Source organism: Argiope bruennichi, chromosome 4, assembly GCF_947563725.1.
Source record: "Argiope bruennichi chromosome 4, qqArgBrue1.1, whole genome shotgun sequence".
Lineage (NCBI taxonomy): Eukaryota > Metazoa > Arthropoda > Arachnida > Araneae > Araneidae > Argiope > Argiope bruennichi.
The window spans coordinates 137,969,431-137,991,313 of record NC_079154.1 but is presented as its reverse complement, the minus strand read 5'-3'; the positions used below and the strand labels follow the sequence as shown (position 1 = coordinate 137,991,313).

At 29.0% G+C, this 21,883-nt stretch overlaps 1 protein-coding gene across 1 annotated transcript in view; it reads right to left on the bottom strand.

Moving 5' to 3' along the window:
- Positions 1-20,468, bottom strand: part of LOC129966575 (ras-related protein Rab-32-like) — a 39,859-nt gene extending 19,391 nt beyond the window's left edge. Inside the window, exons 1-2 of the mRNA XM_056081036.1 lie at positions 20,163-20,468; positions 81-206 (exon numbers count right to left, since the gene is read on the bottom strand). Of these exons, the coding sequence (XP_055937011.1) occupies positions 81-206; positions 20,163-20,174 (138 nt within the window). The 5' untranslated portion in view covers positions 20,175-20,468. The remainder of the gene's footprint in view (positions 1-80; positions 207-20,162) is intronic.
- Between the last annotated feature and the right edge of the window lie 1,415 nt (positions 20,469-21,883).

The window sequence follows — 21,883 nt, the reverse complement described above, 5'->3', positions numbered from 1 at the left end:
CTCTAATGAAAAGATTCACTTATAAAACAATAAGAAATTAAAATACTGTAATGAATAATTGTTTAAAAATCAAAGGATACAGTAGCTCTATAGTTCTGAGAAAAAAACTGGTGCACATATCTTTTGATGATGCTCGTCTTACCAGTTCCCAGTTCTCCTATGACTAAAATTTTGTATAGATGCTCATTTTTGTTTGGTGCGGAAACCTAAACATAAAGTAAATTTATGGAAATCATACAATGTAGCATCAACTAAAAAAAAGAAAATGAAACAATAATTTGAAAAATGGTATCAAATATATTCTTCACAAATGGTTGAGTTAATATTGCTCAACAAGAAAAACAGAACTTTCAAAAAGGAGATGAAACATTTTCAAGAAAAAATAGAAAAAAAAACGATGTTTTTGTTTTTGGCAAAAGAATATACATTGAAATTTCGGGTTATAAATTAAATCATCAGATATTTAGTATTTACCATAAAAGTTTATATGAAATATGAAATTTTGACTAATCATGAAGATCTTGCAAAGAATTTTCTAAATATGTTTTTAGAAAATCCGGAAAAAATAAATCTTGAAATATGTATACATGAAAACATAATAACACCAGGAACAGTGATTAAAATAAAAAATATATAATGTATACTTCCAGTACTTTTGATGAACAGAAAAACAAATATTCAATGCACAGAATACAACAGAAGCAAACTGCTTTCATTCAATTCCTACTATTAGTTTCCACTCTCCCAATATGTATTTATATATCTTGTTCAAATTTTCAGTCATTAATAAAATACTTTTTATTCGTCCATGCAAGATCAAATACATTTTTTTAAACTTGTAGTGGATGACACTTGATGTTAATACAGTTTTTTTCAAATATCAATTCATTAATTAAATGTAATTAATTTTGTTTTATATGGGAGAAAAATATTTCTCTTATATAAGATATTTAGCAGGATATAAGTTTAGGAATGAATGAAAACAGTAAACTAAACATACAAACTGGATTAAAAAGTAAATAAAATAAAATGTTTCTTTGTTGACCTAAGTAGGAATTGACTTTAATTTTTTTATATATTACTTGTTTTTTAAATCATTTTTAATAGATATGTAATTCTAAGATGGCGAATATTCATATTATTTTCTAAGTTAAAGCAAGTTTATTATCAAAAAGTAGTTATAGGGGAAAAAAATGACATTTAGAAAAACATAATTGCAATTTTATTTAACAAATTTCACAAGTTGCATTTCAAATAAGCTCCTATTAATTTCAATGATAAATCTTAATACTAATGACAAGGCACAGTAGGAGACCTGAAATATCCAATATAATATCCACAACATTTCAAAAAAGTTATTTGAAGTGAATATTAGTTCACAGTAATTCAGATAAGACGAAGGTATGGGTGGAGACTTCATAATTAATGAATTATGTCAAACCTAAATACCGAGAAATAAAATACGCTCAATTAATTGTACAATACACTAAATTTATACAAAAAATACTTGAAAAAATATTGTCGAATAATGATTTTTCAAAAAATCACTCGATGAAATTGTATTATTTCCTCTTCGTGAATATGAAAAATTTAACTCTTTCTTAATATGATAAAAAGCTGTCCTTTTAAGAGTTAGCAAATCAGGGTCATCATTTACAATATTTATACTGGGCAATTCATTTCTAAAAAAGAATTCGTGGACTTCTCGCCTAATAGCATTCTAATCAATATCATCTAAAGAACGTTTACGTGATTTTGTCTTTTTTGGAGAATTTAATGCACCACACTTTTTGTACTCTCTTATCACTCGGAAAATAGAAGCTTTCTCCCCTATATCGGGAAATCAAATGTTCAGGGCTCTCCTCAAGCGCCATCTTATACACATTCAAAATAATATTTTTTTTCGGCCATACTCAAAGCTTTTCTTTTTACTCTCTTCTTTGGTGGACTCAAAGAAATGTTTTCACTTTCCATTAGTATAAAATATCAAATCCCTCAAAAAAAAAATTAATCATCAATTTCAGTAGTCAACGACAGAACAACTTAAACAAAGCAGAAGCTCAGACTGTCTATACAATGTTATAATTGGAGTTCCTGGCAATAATCATGGCCAAAAACGCACGCGCTATGCACCTGGGCCTCGCGATTGAGGGGCTTCTAACCAGATTTAACTAAAACAAATTTTCTGAACGGTAATAGCGGGATGGAAAAAAGAGAGGAAAAAATTTAACTGGAACAATCGAAGGGTTTTGAAATATACGAAATTTATTGATATATTACAGTTTAGCGTAAGTGTGCAACATATTATAAACATAAAATATGGTCATTTAGCACACCTGCCAGGTTAAATTGCATATATTATTTTGACAATTCATATTATAAAATGTTTAATATTGTTAGATCTAATCATGTCCATGCCAAGGAAGTATCTTCCTGGGTGTCAAAACTCAGTTTCAAAAAAGAAAATTAGCAGAAAAGAAAAAAAGCTAAATTTTAAAAAGTCATGAGTAAATTTATTTTCTTATCTACGAAGTAATTCTGGCAATGAAATTACTTCAACTTCAGAAGTTAATATCCAAGCTTCAATTGGCGAAGAAAGTTCTGCATAAATTACACAATCTTGCCACGAAAGTGTTGAAACTGTGAAAATCTTTGAAGAACCATATATTTATATACATACGATTGAATCAGAAAGTAACGACGAAAATGACAACAAATGCGATTAAGTGCATATAAGTGATACAAGTTTATGACCAAGCATTATACCTAATTAGTTAAAAATATTTTGTGTTAGAAACAGACCTGTACAACACAAAGGAAATTTTGTTAAGAATGCTGTAAGAAGATCATTTTCCTGTAATTACTACTTTAAAAAAAAAAAAAAAAAAAAAAAAGGCCAAATGGTGAAATGCAGCTTTGCAGTTGGTTAATTTATTCAAAAATGCAAAACTCGATTTTTTTTTTTTTTTTTTTCTGCACATTATCTTCCAGAGGAAATGAAAAATCTACACAATTTATAGGTATCTATAATAAATGGAAAAAATTATCAACTGTAACTCACGATCATGAGCGTTCTATTTGTCAATTAATTTATTGCTTGGAAAGAATTACTGAAACGACTAAATTTATGTTCGGTTATTGATAAAATAAATCAAGTTAATATAAATAAGGAAACGGAAAGACTTAGATTACAATTTCAAAGAATTGTAGATATGATTCTATTTTTAGCATGTAATAATCTTCCACTTCGAAGAAACCATGCAATAATAGGAACGCCTAATAATGGACATTTTTAAAGTTTAATCGAATTATTAAATAAATGATGAGAAGAGCTTGAGTGGCGAAGGGAGAATGTTGCTTGTGCTTTTGATTTGAATAGATAATTTTAAGAAAAGTCCGAGTGCTGCGTTTTATTTGAGATATGTGTTTTCTTTAAGAATACGCTCGTGTCATTATAAGGTATGTAAATTTTGAAGATGTGTCATTTACAGAGTTTATTAAAGTAACTGACGTGATTGGAGAAGAACTAGCAAAAGCTGTATTGGAAATATTAAGTGGGCTTGATTTAAATATTATGGATTGTAGTGGAAGACAACAGTAGCAACATGAAAGGGAAATATAAAGGTGAACAATCTAGAAAATTGCTCTAAATCCTCATGCAATTTATGTGCCTTGCCTATGACACTCTTTTAATTTATTAATTTGTGATATCTCTTCTAGCAGTATATATTGCACTTTTTTTTATATTGCTTATTTTTTGCATCTACAAGTATATGGGAAATTCTACAAAAGCATTTAAACATTAATCTTAAACCATTATTCGACACTCGTTAGGAAGCCAAAATAGATACGGTTAAAGCAGTGTATATATAATTTGAACAAACTTTTAATGCCCTAGAAGAATTTATTGATGCAAATAACAATAATACAGCGGTATCCGAAGCTAAAAGTCTACTGGATTCAATACAAGAAATGACAGTTATTTTATGATTAATAGTATGGTTTATAATATTGCCGAAAATTAGCACTCTCAATAAATTATTTAAAGAAAAAACAATTGTTCTCGATTAGCTTTTAATTTAGTCAATAATATTAAAACTGAAATTCAAAATTTAAGAACAATATTTAGCTCCTTTTCAGACGAAACAAAAGCGATAGCACGTAATTTGAACCTTATCGAACATTTTCCTGAAAAACGAATTTGTAAAAAGAGAAAAAATATAATTTGAAACGGCAGAAGATGAAGTTATAGAAATCCCGATTGAGGAATTTAGATGTTATTTTTCAACTCTGTAACTGATACTGTGACTGTACAGATAGAAGATAGATTTAAAAGTATTTCAAATAAATCACTGATAGAAAAACTTTAGAAAAACACGAATTAAAAAAATGTTCCAAAACTTTATAACGTTTTATAATAACTTTGTAACGTTTTATAAATGAAAACTTAATCCAAATAACGCTCAACACATATTGCAATATATACTAATTAATAATTATAATGATTTATTTCTAAATCTATTAACTGTGTTAAAACTTTTCTTTACATTGCCAGTTAATATAATAAATGTGGAGCGCTCTTTCAGCAAATTAAAATTAATAAAGAATTGTCTTCGGTCAAGTATGCGTGCACAACGCTTAAATGCACTTGACAAATGCACTAAGCATCGAAAAGGAAATTGCAAAAAGTTGTAATTTTCCAAAAGTAATTAATAGCAAAAACAGAACCATGTATTAAATAAACATGCAATAGTAATATGTGTACGTATTTTTTTTTTTTTACTTTGCAAACAATTTAAGCCCCCGACTGGTTTTTTTGCATCCGGGCCCCTTCATAGAGAAGGTCAGCTATGGTTCTATCTTATTGGTTGACTATCACGAGCAGATGAACGGTGAAATTTTTAAAAAGTGATTTCTCGATTTACTAAGAGCATTGGGTGAATCATCCGTCATTGTTATTGATAATGTGAACTATCATATTGCGTTTTTTTTTAAAAAAAAAAAAAGCCGACATTGTGGTATGGCTTCTGAACAAAATAGATCCATATAAATGCTACCTTTATTGAAATCATAATTAAAATTACAATAGTAAATATTTAGACCGTAAAATAGGACTAATTTCACAGCTATATAATCATGGTTTCCGAAATCATTTTCTCCTTAAAATGCATTAGATGTTTGCATTTAGGAACAAGTTTTTATTTCTTTAAATATTGCATCTAGACACATACCCCCAGTTACAAAATTTCATTAAATGAGCAAATGGAAGTACTTTGGATTCTGTAGAGAGAGATAAGTGCAAAAGTTAAAATTTTTGTACGTCCACCATAGTTTCAAGTGTGAATTAGTATATATATTTTTTTTCACTTATTTTCATCTCTGCGCACAAAATTTCACATTCGCAGAAATATGCTTAATTTTAAATTTCGAAGGACTGACCGCAAATAAGGAAGAAAGCATTATTTCAGAGTGCAAATAGTACATCATTCAATCACCATGACTTCAACGAAATTTCATTATCCAGCATTAACGCTCTTCACTTTCATTGATCGGCAGTTACACCTTCGGGTTTATAGAGAAGAGAAACTGAACATTTAAGATATCCCAGATATTTATTGGAATGCTCAGCAAGAAAACAATTTTTTTAATCTAATTTGAGTGGGGTTTCTTTAAAAAAGACAACAAGGAACTTTTGGATATGATGATGATTTATTTCGTATGTAATCGTAATGCATGCCTAGATCTAAAAGAATACAAATATCGTTTTCAGTTCCCAGCATTTTAATAGGCTGTGTCTTATAGTAATTAAACACTGCACGATCCTTACTTTAATCGGAGTTAAATGGTGAGAATGAGGTGGCATACATGTGATGAAAGAATCGATATTTTGCCTTGTTTTTCAAGTTACCATTTTGCCAGATTACAAATAGTCAGTCCAGAACTCAGCATTCCAAAATTGACATTGTAGAGACATAACTAGCATTCATACAGAATACAAGATCGATGTATAGGATCAAACAAATAGGTCCTTCCTTAGACGAAAATCAAAACTTTCTTTTCTGAAAAATGCAGTCTGGAGAAATGAATGTTGCTTTGATTCAGATAGAAACATTAATTTTCAAAATTGTCACTTTTGGAAAGATGAAAACAATTCTTCGCACAAAAGGTTCATCATCAACCTTTGCAGACTAATTCAAAAAGTCAGTCCCTATAGCACAAGAACTCGATCGCATATACCCAAGTATTATTAAGATGATGCAATTCTGTATAGGTGTCGAAGGTGCTAATTTTGAACAAATTTTTTAGCACTTCAATTAATGCAATAACGGCTATTTTTTTTTTAATATTTAATGAAAGTTAATAAATGTGTTATATTTTCTGATTTTGCTCTTTAAATAATTTTTTCTGATCCCCGAACAGTTACAGGCGAAATTGAGGGAGGGAAAAGTTCATTTTTGAGGGCTCGCATCTATAATATGTTTAGAGTATTGCCCAAAAAATTATATATCATAGGGAAGGTAATTTAAGTACAAACATAGTGCAATAAAGTTTAATTATCTGCATTCTATCAAAAGCTACAACTCAATAACAAGGCGAAAGTCGCACAATTTGCTTAATTTGATATTAGTAGTTTTTCTTTAACTGAATGCAGCCAATGAACTCGAGTGTTTAGAGAGCAATGAAGTATCGTTTTGTTTCGGGAACGAATTAATCAAATTACAATATAATTAAACTTTTGATATTATTTATTGGAGTTCAAACGAAAACATTTTTCAGTGTGTTAAATGAGCGCTAGTAAATTGGGGTTTTTTTTCTCTCTGTTTTCTGTCATATTAAAAAACTTATGAAAACAAAACAAAAATTATAGAAATGGAACAAAGTATCAACTGGTCACCTAGAAAGTGATGTAAAATAGTGCTCTTATGTGATCAAGGCTACAGTTATGGAGAAATTAGAAAAAACACTGGTATCAACGTAATCAAAAGTGGCATTTCTGAATTTTTGAAGAGATATAAGGAAACTCAGTCTCTACAAAACAAAACTGGTAAAGAAAGAAAAAGATGCATACCATCAACTGATGATAGGAGAATTGGAAGACTAAGCTTACGTGACAGAAAAAAATCGTCTGTGAATGTACAAGAAGAAATGGCACAATGTAATATAAAGGTTAGTGCATGGTCTGTTCTACGCCGATTGGAAAAATGTGGTCTAAATGCTAAAATTCCACGAAAAAAGTCATTTTTATCTCTGAAATAAAGGTTGAAAAGATTAAACTGGGCTAAAACCTATGTTAATTGGACAATGGAACAATGAGGCGTTATTTGAAGTCATTAGGCCAAAATCGTCCTATTTGATAGCGATGGCCTAAAATTTATAAGACGAAGAATTGGCGAATATAAGCATCCTGAATGCATTACACCAACAATGAAACATACAGTTAGTGTCATGATAGTGGCATCATGACACTAACATCAAAGCGTATAGGTAGAATTTCTGTGATAAATGGAAAATTCCTGATCTTTTCCAAGACAAGCATTTATATTCCAACAAGATTCAGCTCCATGCTATGTCGCAAATGTGTGCAAAAAGTGGTTTCAAGATAATCGAATTCCTTTACTGGAGTAGCCTCCAAATAGCCCAGATATTAACTCAATCAAAAATTTATGGAAGCGGTTGAAGAAACTTGTGCGTGAACAATAACCCAGCAATAAAAACTAGTTAATCTTAGCAATAATTAAATCTTGGTTTCACATTATAACAGCTGATGAACTTAAAAAATTAGTTCACTCCATGGGAAGGCCGTAATCAAAGCCAAAGATTAGTCAGCTATTAAGTGGCATTGTCGGATTGTTTCTATCATCTTATTTTCTATGTGTTCCACTTTTTCTTTTTTTATAACTTATGTCGTAATAAAATTTCCTGCATAAAAGTTATTTCAGTAGTATCTTGAATAATTATATTTTCTATCATAGATATATATCTCTAAAAATAACTTAGTATTCTTAACACTCAAACATAGATTGTTTTTTTTTTTTTTTTCCCCCGCTAAAGGTTTTTACAATTTTGGCCAGCACTGTATATTATCCCTTAAAATGTCCTTCAATCACCCGTCAAAGGAATAGAAAAATGATTTAAATCAATGAATAATGAATTTAAATCAATGAATCAGTAAATTTTACAGGCGAAGAAGTATCAAACTTTGTATGAATATAAGACTACCGGATGCTTTCTCGTAACACGATCTATATAAAAAAATTAATTTTTCTAGGTTTTTATTATTCTCCTTTACAGCAACCGCAGTATTTTCAAAAATTTTGGTACCTTTTCTTGATAAAACTTGGCAATTAAAAGAATGTAACGCTGAAAGAATATATGTAATTGAAATCGTTAAAAGAAATAAACGCTTGCTAACATGTTATATCTGTTAGAGGAAATTTTCTTGATTACAGTTTGTGCTTATTACAGTATAATTTTATTCAAATACTTTAAAAATAAGGTTAGGCGATTTTTTTTTTCGGGGAGGGGCGGATGTTGCAACAAAAAGGATTTAGATTGGACTTAAAATTATATCCAGAATTTGATGGTAAGATCAAGAAAACCTATCACAGCTCTAGAAAAGCAATTATAATTATTATCATTAATTGGAAATGGAAAAAACCAAAGCAAAAAGACGACATACATGAATATTAAAAATACCAAGCAATACAAAAACTAAGACTGTTAAGGCAATCGAATATAAAAAAAAAGAAAAGAAATGCTACCGTTCATTAAATATGAAAAAAAAAAAATTTTGTATTATTGAGCTTAATGAAATTGGTGATGTAATTTGAGGAACCATTTTCTTTAACTGGACCGATGACACAATTTAATAGACTATGTTTTATTCTACTTTAAAATGCATTTCTCAGAAAATTTATTCCATTTCTAAAGGCAAATAAATTACAAAAAATGTACTGCTTTTCAAATTAGTTTTATATCACTAAAAATAAAATGAATTAGTTTTCACTAAAAAATAAAGTTTAGATTATTCAAATATAACAAACTTTCCATTTTTCTGCTATTTTAAAAATACTTAAAAAGTAACAACAAGCTAATTTTCTTCTTAATGCAACAAATATAACTGTGAAGTAAACAAAACCAATAGAATGATAACTGAGTGGAACGCGCTAATCATTCTATTTATGGACCAATTACATCAGTTTTTTTTATTTATTTATTTATTTATTTATTTATATAGTTATATCAATGAAACCTGAATTTGAAGCCAAAACTTAAGTCCTGTCGTAGCCTAAAAATTCAATTCCTTATGTATTAGATAGTCTATTCTATCTAATACATAGGAAATTAATTATCTAATACAAATGAAATTAATTATCTAATACAAATGAAATTAATTATTAACAAATTTCGTATGTGGAAATGTTGTCTTTAAACATCTATTTTCTTTTCTGTAAATTATAGATTATCTATCAGAAATCATAAGACATTTCTCTGTAGAACAGGAGTATTGATTATGTGAATAAAATTCATATGATTCAAAATATTTTTATAAAAGTATATTTAACATACAAGCGAGTTAAAACAAACAAAGTTTTTTTCTAACTAATGCATTGCAATTGCATAAAAAAGGCAGAAGAATTCATGAAACCTATTATTTAACTACTGTAAATATATATGTAATGATACCTCTTAATCTAATTTAAAACTTAATTAATTTTCTAATTTTTATCTTAATTTAGCCCATATTAACTTCATGCTACATAGTTCTCTTATTTCCTGATCCAATTCCGACTTTTTTTATTTAATTAATACTACACGCACTCTATAAAAATGTTTACTTCTGCAATTCCTTACACTCCAAGTGAAAGGATAAAAATCTGTAATGCTTCCAACATTCCCTTCCCTAAACACCTAAAATTCCCTTCCTTAAATCGACATGTGGCAAAGAAATCCCCATAAAAATCTCATAGTAAAATGATCGAAGGGAAAAATTTGTCTCTTTTTTACTTGTATCGCGATGTGAACGGATGTGGTTTCATCATTGCTTCTTATATATAATGTGTCACCCGGATGGAATAAATTAAAAGTTTAAAAATTCAAAAGTGTCTTCCTTCGGCCACGCAACGACTAAAAAATATGGTTTACATATATATAACATTAATCCGTATATCATTCTCCATAACATAAAGAATTATTCTTTAAAAGGAGAAAAAAAATGAGTTTTTTTTTTGCCTTTTAATGCTTCTTATTTAAATATCAAATTGACTTTCGACATAATTAAAGCTCTGACTGTCAGTATTTATTTTATTTTATATATGACCATATGTCGTCAGTATTTTTTAAGTAACAAAAAAAAAAAGTAATTCATTCAATAATTTAAAAGTAATATTTAGCAAAATCCCATGAACAAAGTAATCCACTTAGGCACATTTTTTTATTATTATTATTTCAATTTCCTTTTCCACTGCAAATCTGATTTAAATAAATGTTAAGACAATTTGACTCTTACTAAAATGGAGCATTGGAGGTTACTGAGATTAACAATTTTTGATAACTTTATATCTACTATAACAATTATAATAGAAATTGGTTATTCTAAAATTTGATATATCTATAGTTTTTAGCGTTCAAAGATTATTTCAAATTTTTTTATTATATTACAATCAGAGAAGTAATTAAATGAATTTTTTTCAATATTCAATATAAATTATAGCGTTGCCTGGTATAATATCAAAACAAATCAAGCAGTTCGGAAGAAAAGGTTATAAAGATAAAAATTTTATTTTCATTGTTAAAAATTTTGAATATTGATGCTAGTTGAACATTGTCTTACATTTGTATGGGAAAAAAAAAAAAAAAAAAAAAAAAACTTATTTTATTTTCCGTTGAAGACAATTTTATAATTTTATTCAAATTATGAAAATTGCTGTATAATTATTCAATTTATATGATGGTCTCTATATTAGAATCTTTTCCGGAACTGAAATATTTATTGACTATTAGCTGGTACCCGGCGCGTTGCTGCCGCGAAATAAATCATTTTGAAAATATAGCTCGAAATTTGAATTAACTATCTGGTTTAGTTAGGAATGATAGAAAGAATGATATTTATTTTCTTATCGACAATGAAATTGAATGACAAATAATAAATTCAATTCAATGAAATTGAATGACATATAAAGAAGAAGAAATAATATTTATTCTTTTTTTTTTTTAACTTTATTATTCAAGTATACTTTAGGGTAGACAATATTTTTTTGTTTTTCCGCCTTCAGCAAAAGCAAATAAATTTCGAGCATCCAACATAGTGCAGGCCACGTGAAAAAAAATATTTTCTAGGTTCAAAGTAATAAGTTGGCAAAGTTATGTCGCCATCGGATGAACAGTACGGCAGTGCATAAAATACAAACAAACAAACATTCATTTTTATACATTCGGTATAATAATTGTATTATGCCTATAACCTTCGCACAAGTGCAAGCAATAAATTGGCAAAGTTTTATCGCAGTCGGATGAATGGTAAGGCTGCGGCTGCAAATAAATTACGAACAAACAAAAATTAATTTTTATATATTAGATTTTAAGAAAGATTTTTTTAAAAACATGAATGCTGTTTAAATTTATAATCTGCAAAGAAATATTGGATAGTTGAATAAATTCTCGCTATTTTCCAACAGATGGCGTTATCGGGACCGATTGCGTTAGTTTACGATAGTGACGCATCTATTTACAAGTACTATAAACAAGCTTGAAATTCAGTATATATTATTTCGTTTGAAAGCATTAGGAATGATACAAAAGCAAGGTCATTGGTTGCCGTACGAGTTGAAGCCGAGAGACGTCGAACGTGTGAACAACTGCTTCAACGGCAGAAAAGGAAAGGATTTTTTCATTGTATCGTAACTGGCGATGAAAATTGGATACACTATAATAACTAAAAGTAGAAAATCATGGGGTAAACCCGGCCATGCATCAACATCTTCAGCAGAGCGGAATATCCATGGTTCCAAGCTTCAGCTCTGCATCTAGTGGGATCAGCTGGGTATAGTTTATTATGAGCTGCTCAAACCAAATGAAACCATCACGGGAGATCGCTGCAGACTATAATTGGAGCGATTAAGGCGAGCATTGAAGGAAAAATGGCCGCTATACGAGCAGAGACATGACAAGGTCATTTTGCAGCATGACAACACTCGGCCACATGTTTCAAAATCGGTAAAAACCTATTTGGAAATGCTTAAGTGGGAGGTCCTACCCGACTCGCCGTATTTACCGGACAATGCCCCTTCCGACTACCACTTGCTCCGGTCGATGACACGTGGTTCTGGTTGACCAGCACTTCCGTTCTTATGAAGATGACAAAAATCAAGTCGACTCTTGGATAGCCTCAAAAGACGTGTCGTTTTTCCGACGTGGAATTCAAATGCTGCCAGAAAGAAGGGGGAAAGTAGTGGCTAGCGATGGACAATACTTTCAGTAACATATTTTTTGATGATTTTTTAAAAATAAAACATTAATTTTCACAAAAAAAAAAAAAAAACAGCGAGACTTTATTTAACATCCCAAAAAATTTTACAATTTTATGCTGATTAATTTTGAATCATTAAAATATTAAGTGCCAAATATTTTTACAAATGAACGTTAGTAATAATTATAAGGGAAGCGCATTTAATTTCAGCTTCAAGGGCAGAAAATCTTTAAGATAACTACATATAAAATAAACTTAGCAGCAGATATATGCTTTTTTTATTTTGTTTGTAATACTGATAGTAGTTATGCAATATACTAATAAAAAAACTTATAGTAAAGTATATGCAAATAGTTTATTAAGAAAATGCTATTATTCGAAATATATAAAAAATCAAATCAATTATTTCAACTTAACAATTTTCGAAATACAATAAGATATCTTCTATTACACTGCTTTACTACAATTTTACTGCATTTTATTACTAAGTTTTATTGCACTTTATTACTACAATTTTACTGCACTTAAAATACAATTTTAATCTATGTAAGTAAGTTTAAAAAATTATTACAGGCAAAGAAAATAAGAATAAGTAACAAATACATGAAAAATTATTCGTAACACCTAAAAACATTTTATTCTTCAAGTTTGCACTTATTTAGTTTTTCAATTTCATTTTATTACTACAAATAATTTTTCAAATAAATATTACTTATTATTTTAAAAACATTCGAACATTATTTATTACTTTAAAAAAAATTTACGACAATTTTATTTACTTACAAAAACAGTTATATTTTTCCACTGTTCGGATTATTCGATTGTCTAGATTTATGTATTTTTTGCACTGTTTTGCCTCTAAATATAACTTTTTCCTTACTGCTAAAAAGTCACTTTACTCTGCTTCCGTTTTTAAACAACGAATCAGCTGCTCCATTCTTGGGCGCGATTTCTTAGTAAACAAATCTGTCTTGATGTTCCATCCTTCGATAACATTATTTGCTCTATGGAGCCTCTTGTAACAATTCCAAATACCAACAGTAATTGTGGTATTTTCGAGCCATTGATCAACCAAATAGTCAATTTTTTTTAAAGAGAATGCTGATGCGTGGAGGAAAATCCCTCCTTCATACACACATCATCCAGAGAAGCCAGAGCAGTACACAAGCGAACACGGAGTCTGAATTTCTGCACTGGATTTATAAGCATCTGCCAAGCCGATGCTTTGCACTTGCCTTCATAAGCTTTGATTGAAATGAAAATTGCAGCCTTTTATTTCTAAAATAGGGAATACAATTTTTATGCCTCTTAAAATCAAACATTCAGGATTCCAATTAGATTCTTTTAAAATATTGAATAGTTTCACATGTGGTTTGCTTTTTATTGAGGAGATGTGCAAATATAATCAGGATAATATTAACTTCTTCTAAATTGCTACCGATATTTGCGTATAAAGAATAGATCTGCAGAAACAGTTTAGTATAAGTTTTGAATATTCCCTCTGAATACATTTTTTTTAAATCTTTAAAGAATATTGTTGCCCTTTGAAGTCCCAAAGACAACAATTCTTTCACCTCCAGTCGTATCAGCAAGCAAAAAACTCGATGTTTTATCTAGTTTTAACAGTTCCAAAGGGATGTGTATTTCTCTAGCTGTAGAAGCTTCATTGCTAACCCTTTGTGTTTTTTTTTTCTGAATTTATGTAAAGAACTTTTAATAGAGAATAAAGTGAGAATTTCCGTCAAAAATTCATGTCCATTTTGAAAAAGAGGGCACATTTCCTCGTGATATATTTTTGAGACGGATTCATCAGTCTCACAAACTCTCCTTTTAATTTTTACTAAAAGATTCTTGACGTCGATCTGAACTTCATCTGGTTTACAAGAATGACGCACTTCAGTTCTTTTGTTTTGAGCAGGCTTTTCGGACTTTTCATAAATACAGCGCCATGTTACCACATTTTCAAGGCTACCGCGATACTGATATTCATTATGCACAGCTGATGGCTTTCCTTTTGATATTTCTAAAGCTTCAATACTGTTATTTACATTTACACACCGAGCGCCAAATCTAGAAATAAAATTTCAAAAATGTTTTCAGAAATTAACAGTTTTACCCTGAGAAGAAAATTGATTGTTTCATGAAAAGGAACCCTCAATCATTCTCTTATGAATACGAGAACCCCAGTAAACCTACAATGTAAGCGCAAGTGACACTATTTAATGATTGAGTGCAAGTGACACTCGACCTTTCAGTGCATCTCTATTGAAAAAAACAACAGCTTTCTGGTCTCACTGCTGTCGAGTTTCGAAAACTTTTATACACAGAATGAAACTACCCAGAGGGTTAAAGATTGAATCGAACCTCATCTCTTATTTAGACTGGCAACATTCTCTTTAGGCAATAATTAATACAAGGACATTCAGAAAATTTCAGTTAAGAGTAAAATGAATGTATGTTGCAAACACTGAAGATTGAAATAATCGGTAAATTTGACAAAAATGAATTTACAAAATTATTTACAAAATTTATTTTTAAAAATAAGCACTTTATAAGTGCTTTTTGCGCACCTTTAGAGAAAAAACAAAAACCAACTTTAACCAAATATATTTTTATTTCAGAACTATAAGTTCAAATGAAATAAGTTAGGTATTACCTAAATAATGGCCCAATATTATAACAATATACACATCAGGAATCACTGAATATTTTTTACCAACACTAAAACTAAGTTATTTAAAATGTCTTTTATGCAAGTTTCGTCTGAAAAAATCTTATTAAAAAATTTCATTGCACATCTTAAATTATTTAATTATACTGCAGTTAGTAGTATAAGTAGAAAAATAAATGTTATTAACATTCCAATTCCTTGAGACAGGTTAAGAAAACAAGTAAACAAATCTAGAATATAAAAATCATGCCAATTTTATAAAATGTGTAAGTGAAAGGTCAGAGATTTTTCATTAATAACTTTTCCCGGCTAATTAATCTTGTTCGCAACGAAAAGTTTATGGCTTGCCAATTAAGTAAATGCATTAGCTTTATTTTAAATTTCAGCAATTTCCTTTTCCATGAGAAATTTTTTTAATAAAGAGATCAAGAAATCAGAAACCAACCTTCTTTATATCATTGACAACTATTATTTCTTTCACCATCTGATTTCCCCAAAAGTAGACGATATTTCAAATTGACTGATAATGCTAACTTTTGGAAATCTGAAATAATATTCACTGAGTGGACTCTGCCAGACTGCTTTATATTGTTATAGACTACATGTTGTGAAACATGAAATTTTTCATTCAAATTTCCCATTCTAATATTTTAATTAATGCTAAATCCTCTTTCAGTAAATGCTTGTTCACTAGGAAGCATGAAAATTTTAAACTCTCTCCAAGATTTTTAAATTTATGATTTTCAAATAAAAAGTTTAAAAAGAAAACTCGTCCAATTGCAGTTTCTTGGCATGAAAATTATCGAAATCAAGTAAAGGTAATTTGATTCGGAAACCATCCAGATAATAGCATCTTCATGCCATCTTTTATCCTTTCTGATGAAAGTACAACTTAGAACATGATTCATTTTTCACACTTACTTGTTTTCTCCCCAAACAACCTGATGCAAAATTTACTGAAGTCATTATGCATTCCAACATTTTTTTTTTAACAAGTTATTGACAATTCATACTTGGAAAGCATATAATGTTATCAGATATTGTTCTTGTGGAATTAAAGTCTCAACAATTTGTCCCTTCTTATGCCTCATTCACTTTATCAACTGCAGAACAAGATTACATAGTTAGAAAAATCATACTGGCATTAGCAATTCACTGAAGAAATAAGTTCAAGCGAGAAATTTTCTTTCAAAACTTTAAAAAGCACAACTGTTGTTTTACTAACTTACGCATATCATATACATAAAAAGGCCAAAAATGGGTCATCACTGATACATTTGAAGAAATGGCTTAATGCGCTTTGCCATAAATACATGTGAAAATAGCTGAGAATGCCAAAACTACTTCATTGCATACTTCCTAATGAAGGTTATCACCCCTCCCACTGCTATAAAAATAAGAGACCTTAACCAAGGCTGTGAATGCTACTACCAGTACACAAATTTTTATTTTCAATCCCAGTGCAGAAAAATAAGAAGGGGGAGGGAAGGAGTATGCTCCACAACTTTTTTTGGCAGGCCAATTAAATCCTAAATTTATGATAGAGTACAATTTTAAAAACAAGATAAATTAATAAAATTCATTTACTTATTTTTTCAACCTCTCTATCTCACGCCACAGTGTTTGAATGCAACGAGAGTACAGATGTTCAACTCGTTGATGGATTTAGCTCAAACTTTATTATGATTTATTTTTGTTATTTACCAGGTAGTGCAACTATTAATTAATGTGTTTTAGAATCATAGTATGAATATACAATACTCGTCTTATGTTTTAATAATTTTAAAGTAGAAATTTACAAATTTCTGTTTCAAATAAATTATAAGCAAATAAATGATAAGAAAAAGTTTGTTTTTTGGAAAAGACTTGAGGGAAAACACACACAAACACTTAAGATTATTAAAATTTCACTTGACAAACTAAAAATAAAGGTAAGAGTTTTTTTTTTTTTTTTTTTTTTGCATATGTCAAATGCATGTTATAATGGAAAATTCGAAACAACACTTATATTGTATATGGCATGTCAACAGAGTTTGGAGAAAAAACTTAAGCAAGATTAAAAGGAAAGAAAAGTAGGTGCAGGTTTATAAATTACTAAGAACTCTTCTTGAAGAGAAATGAAAATGCAGTTGTTGTCATGATAGAAACATCATTGAATGATTTGAGTGTTGATGCTGATACTTCTGCTTTTGCAGAATATTTCAAAGTCCGTTATTTGAATAAACTGAAACAATGGGCATTTTAGTACAGATTGCATTCTAGTCTCAATACAAACATGCATTTAGAATGAATGCATAAACCATTAAGTGCATATATGTCAATGGAAAAACTAAAACAGCTGGATAAAGCTGTAAATGCATTAATGTATTTACTTAGAGATAAAATTGTGGAAAGACTCATCAGCCTTGATAATGGAATGACTTGACTTGAAATTTCTTGAATGAAATTCTCAATAACTTGAAATTTCATAAAAAATTGGTAACATTTCAAGCTATATGCAATTACATGCACTCAATCCCAATTAATTCCAGCTTCATCATATTAACTAAAATCTCGAAGTACATATGATAGCATTTTTGTGGTAACTAGTCTGTTTTCAAAGGTCAGAGAGATTATGTGTACAAACATGAATAATATTTTTTATTAAATCCAGAAGTGTTTATGAACTTGCATATGAATAGCATTGAGTAATTGCTATTTTCCCCCACTCGATACTTTTTTTTAATAATTGGCAATGCATTTTTTTTTTCTGCTAGTAAATCGCTGTCCATTTCAATTTGATTTTAATGATTAGTTTTAATTTCATTTATTTGTGAACATTGTGTAATTATGAGATCATTATGCAGTTGTTTATCTAGTTCTTCACATTTTATATGAAATTGAACAGCCTCCAGGCTGACTTCTTCTAAATGGATTTGTTCAAAACATGATAGAAATCTACAAATTTGCATATGTTTTTAGAAAGAAAAAAAAAGCATTAGAAAAAAGCATCTCAGAGTAGAAAACCTATAAATTAACTTCTATCTTTTCAAAAAGAATTGTAATAATACAAAACAAACATATGCAAAGTTTGAATTTTATTTTCTCATATAGCATATAAAACAGAGAACAAGTATTGAAATCGTCCAAAAATTCAAACTTAAGATTTTGTCGCATCTCAATGCTTCAGACTTCCTTAAGTTCAAAAAACTTTTTTTTTCTTTCTAAAAACATGCAAATTTATAGATTTCTATCATGTTTTGAACAAATCCATTTAGAGGAAGTCAATCTGGAGGCTGTTCAATTTCATATAAAATGTGAAGAACTAGATAAATAAAATTAGGTACACATGTTAAGTATCTAAATTAAAGATTCCCAATAAATGTTGAAGCAAATCTGACAAAAGATCGATTTTCTGTCAATCCACTTTTACGTGCATACAAACACAATAACTCATAAATGCAATGATTTGAATCAATAAAATTTAATTTTGTTATCTTGCAAATTCATTTGTAGTTTCATCTCAAACTTTGTTATCAATTGGTCAATAAAAAGAAAATATATTTTCACACAATAAATTCAGCAAAAATATTAAATTCACATTAAGATCTTAATTATTACCTGTTGGAACCAAGAAAAGTAATTAAAGCCTTACCCAAGGTCTACAATTTTATGTGCAAGAATAAGATCTAATGGGGCAATATTTTAGGAAGTTTCAAGGAGAATGCTCCTGATGGTCTTAAACTAGATAGTAGTAAAAGTTAAAAAAAAAAAAAAAAAAAATGCCAATTCATAATATTTTTACATCAGTTATAAGTTATTGCTAATATTTTCTTTCAGCAGTATTTTTATTTGTATTGATATTACAATTCCACAAAAATGCAAATTTTAGGGTTTTTGGAATTGAAAGTTATCATTCTTAAGACCCATTAATTTTTGTTTATATAATAATTCTACAATATTTTTAATACCTCACACACTTTCTACACAAATTTATTCATTTTATTGTGTGCTTAATCACATTTTATTTCTCAGCATTTAGTAGTATTTCTTATTTTATGAAGAAATTTTCTTCTTGTTCCAAGCTTGTGTCATGATCAATTTCTTTCTATTTGTGTTTCATTTGTTTCAAACCAATTTTAGTAATTAGTTCTGATTTTGAGAGTTCATGAACATCACTATTTGGAAGAAAAACTTTTAATCTTACTATATATATATAAATATTTACATCTGAAGTACACTACAAATAACATTTCGTGTAAACTAAAAAAATATGGTATAATCACCAAAATGTAATTTTTTAAAGGCAAATTACCAAATATGATAACCTAATTGTATTCTTTAATTAATATTCAATACAATTTCTACCATTTGGCAGAAATTTGTGGAAAATCTTCACCATGTTTGTTTTTTTAAATTTTTATCAATATTTATTATTATTATTATTTCTTACACATTTTGTCAATGTGCATGAAATTTTTCTACAACTTTCATTAATTAGTTTGTGACCTTCATATATGAGATACGATTAACACGATAACAGCCTTCTAGACATGTACATATACCATTATGTTAAGAAACACTGTCCAACTAATATTTTGCTATAAAGTTTTATAGATTTTCAATCACACTAGTAAATCATAAATCATCTACAATATTGTTTTGTAACTTAAAAAAGTAGCTTACATAAAGTTTTGAACAAAAGTCCATTAATATAATTTTATTTAAAAATCTATCAAGTCTAATTCTACATAATTCCTCAAAGTAAACTTTAGATCCTATGCAGTCAAATATTTATTCCTGAAATGCTTCTAAAAATATATAAGTAAAAATAAAATTATTTAATGAAGGAGTTTAAAAATTATACATCAATACAGAGCTATATTTTATTTTCTGAAAACTTCATTTCGACATTTTCAATTCCAGTCCAATATATGAGAGTTTTTAATAAAGCTTATACAACCATTTTTATAAGGGTTTATTAATTCTAATGCACATAAAATCTACGGTACACAAGCCACTTACACAAGAATAAAAACTTACCGAGTTTGCCATGAAAAAAAAAAAGAACGGAAATTAAACTAACTGTTGAAAAACAGATATTGCTTCACTATCAGTTAGATACAGACTAACAAGTACAATACACGCTTGAATTTCATGTTGTATATCACATGATGTCACTGCACGTGATGGAGCAAATAACTACAAAAGGTTCTACCACATATCACCAGGTAAAACTCAGGTGATTCCCATAATAAAATCCATGCTTGCAGTATTAATTTTTGACTCTCAACAGATTGATTTTCAAGTCATTAAAACAATCATAGAAGGAAAAAATAAATCAGCGCATCAAATGATGATTAAGATTACAATAAGAAATTAAGATTTTGTAAGAAATTCTAAAAGTGATGTTGCACTGAACTGAAACGATACTAGGAAATTTTGGAGTTTACTTCCACTAGACTCTAGGGACAGCACTAAAATTTTGCTCTTAAGGAAAAACATAGGGATTTTCTAATGTTTAAGGAAAACGGAGTTTTTCAGCCCACGTGACTTCTCTGTCAGATTCTTGAACTGTATAATTCTGTATGCTCAAAAATGTTTCGGAATTCTGAAATGTAGATGCCTTTGATTTTAGAAGAGTGTTATTGAACTAAATATAACGACGCTTTTTTTATATAGAAGTTATGACATTATATGAAAAGTAAGATGCTGCAAAAAATTATTGTTCAAATAAAGAATACATTATAGATTTCTCATCCATGTCACCCAAATAATTGATTTATTTTTTATTGCTTTACTTTTTAAATACTTTAATTAATTTGATAGTAGCTCAGTTTACTTATAAACGTATTTCGGAATACCAAACGCAATGTCATATTATTTGTTTAGGTGGAATTATTGTGACAACTGACAAGTATTTTTTTTTTGCCTAAGTGAAGATTAGTGTGCACCAGCCGATTGTCGCCAATATTGCAACCCATCGGATGCCTCTTATAGCAACCGTACTGCTGTTTTGTTTACTATTTTTTGCAATGGTTGAGTTGTACTTAAACTACAATTAAATTATGAAAAATGTTAAATTAAAAATATTAAAAAAATATCGATTAAAGATTTTACTTTTGTTCTTTATTATAAAGAAATTTAAGCTTATAATTAAAAGTTATTTTCTTCTTTCTTTTTTTAATGTGAATACGAACAGAAAATATTAATTCTTTTGCAATTTTTAATTGTCAGTATTCGCTTTAAAAAAATCGTCTGCATTCTCACTTTCAAAGACAGCTGCAAATGGAATTCTTCGCAGTTCTCGTAATTCTTTTGGTGTTATAACGGTTGGTTCCCTTCATAATTTGTTATGTCGGGATTATTTCGAACCTGTAGAATGTATGAAGAGCGAGTTAAATATGCATACATATATATTTTACGAGTTAATGAAATTAGGAAAGGATGCTTGTTTGAAATTTTGTATTGAGAATGGTTTGATATCGAACCGGCAGAATGGATGGAAGGTGAGTGGAATATATTCTTTTATAAGTTGATGAAGGTGGGGAAAGTATGTTTGTTTGAAATTTTGTATGGAGAATGTTCCGATTGCTTATTTCTCCGTTTTTTCTTTTCTCTTGGTTATGTACTGTTTCTGTTTTCCACACAGTCTTTATGTTCAATGTGCTAGCGAAGCTACTAGGTTCCCGCTCCCGCTGCTAGCGAAGCCGTAGGATGTTTTTTTAAGTTAAAAAATTCTGTCCGGTGTCTTCTACAGATGC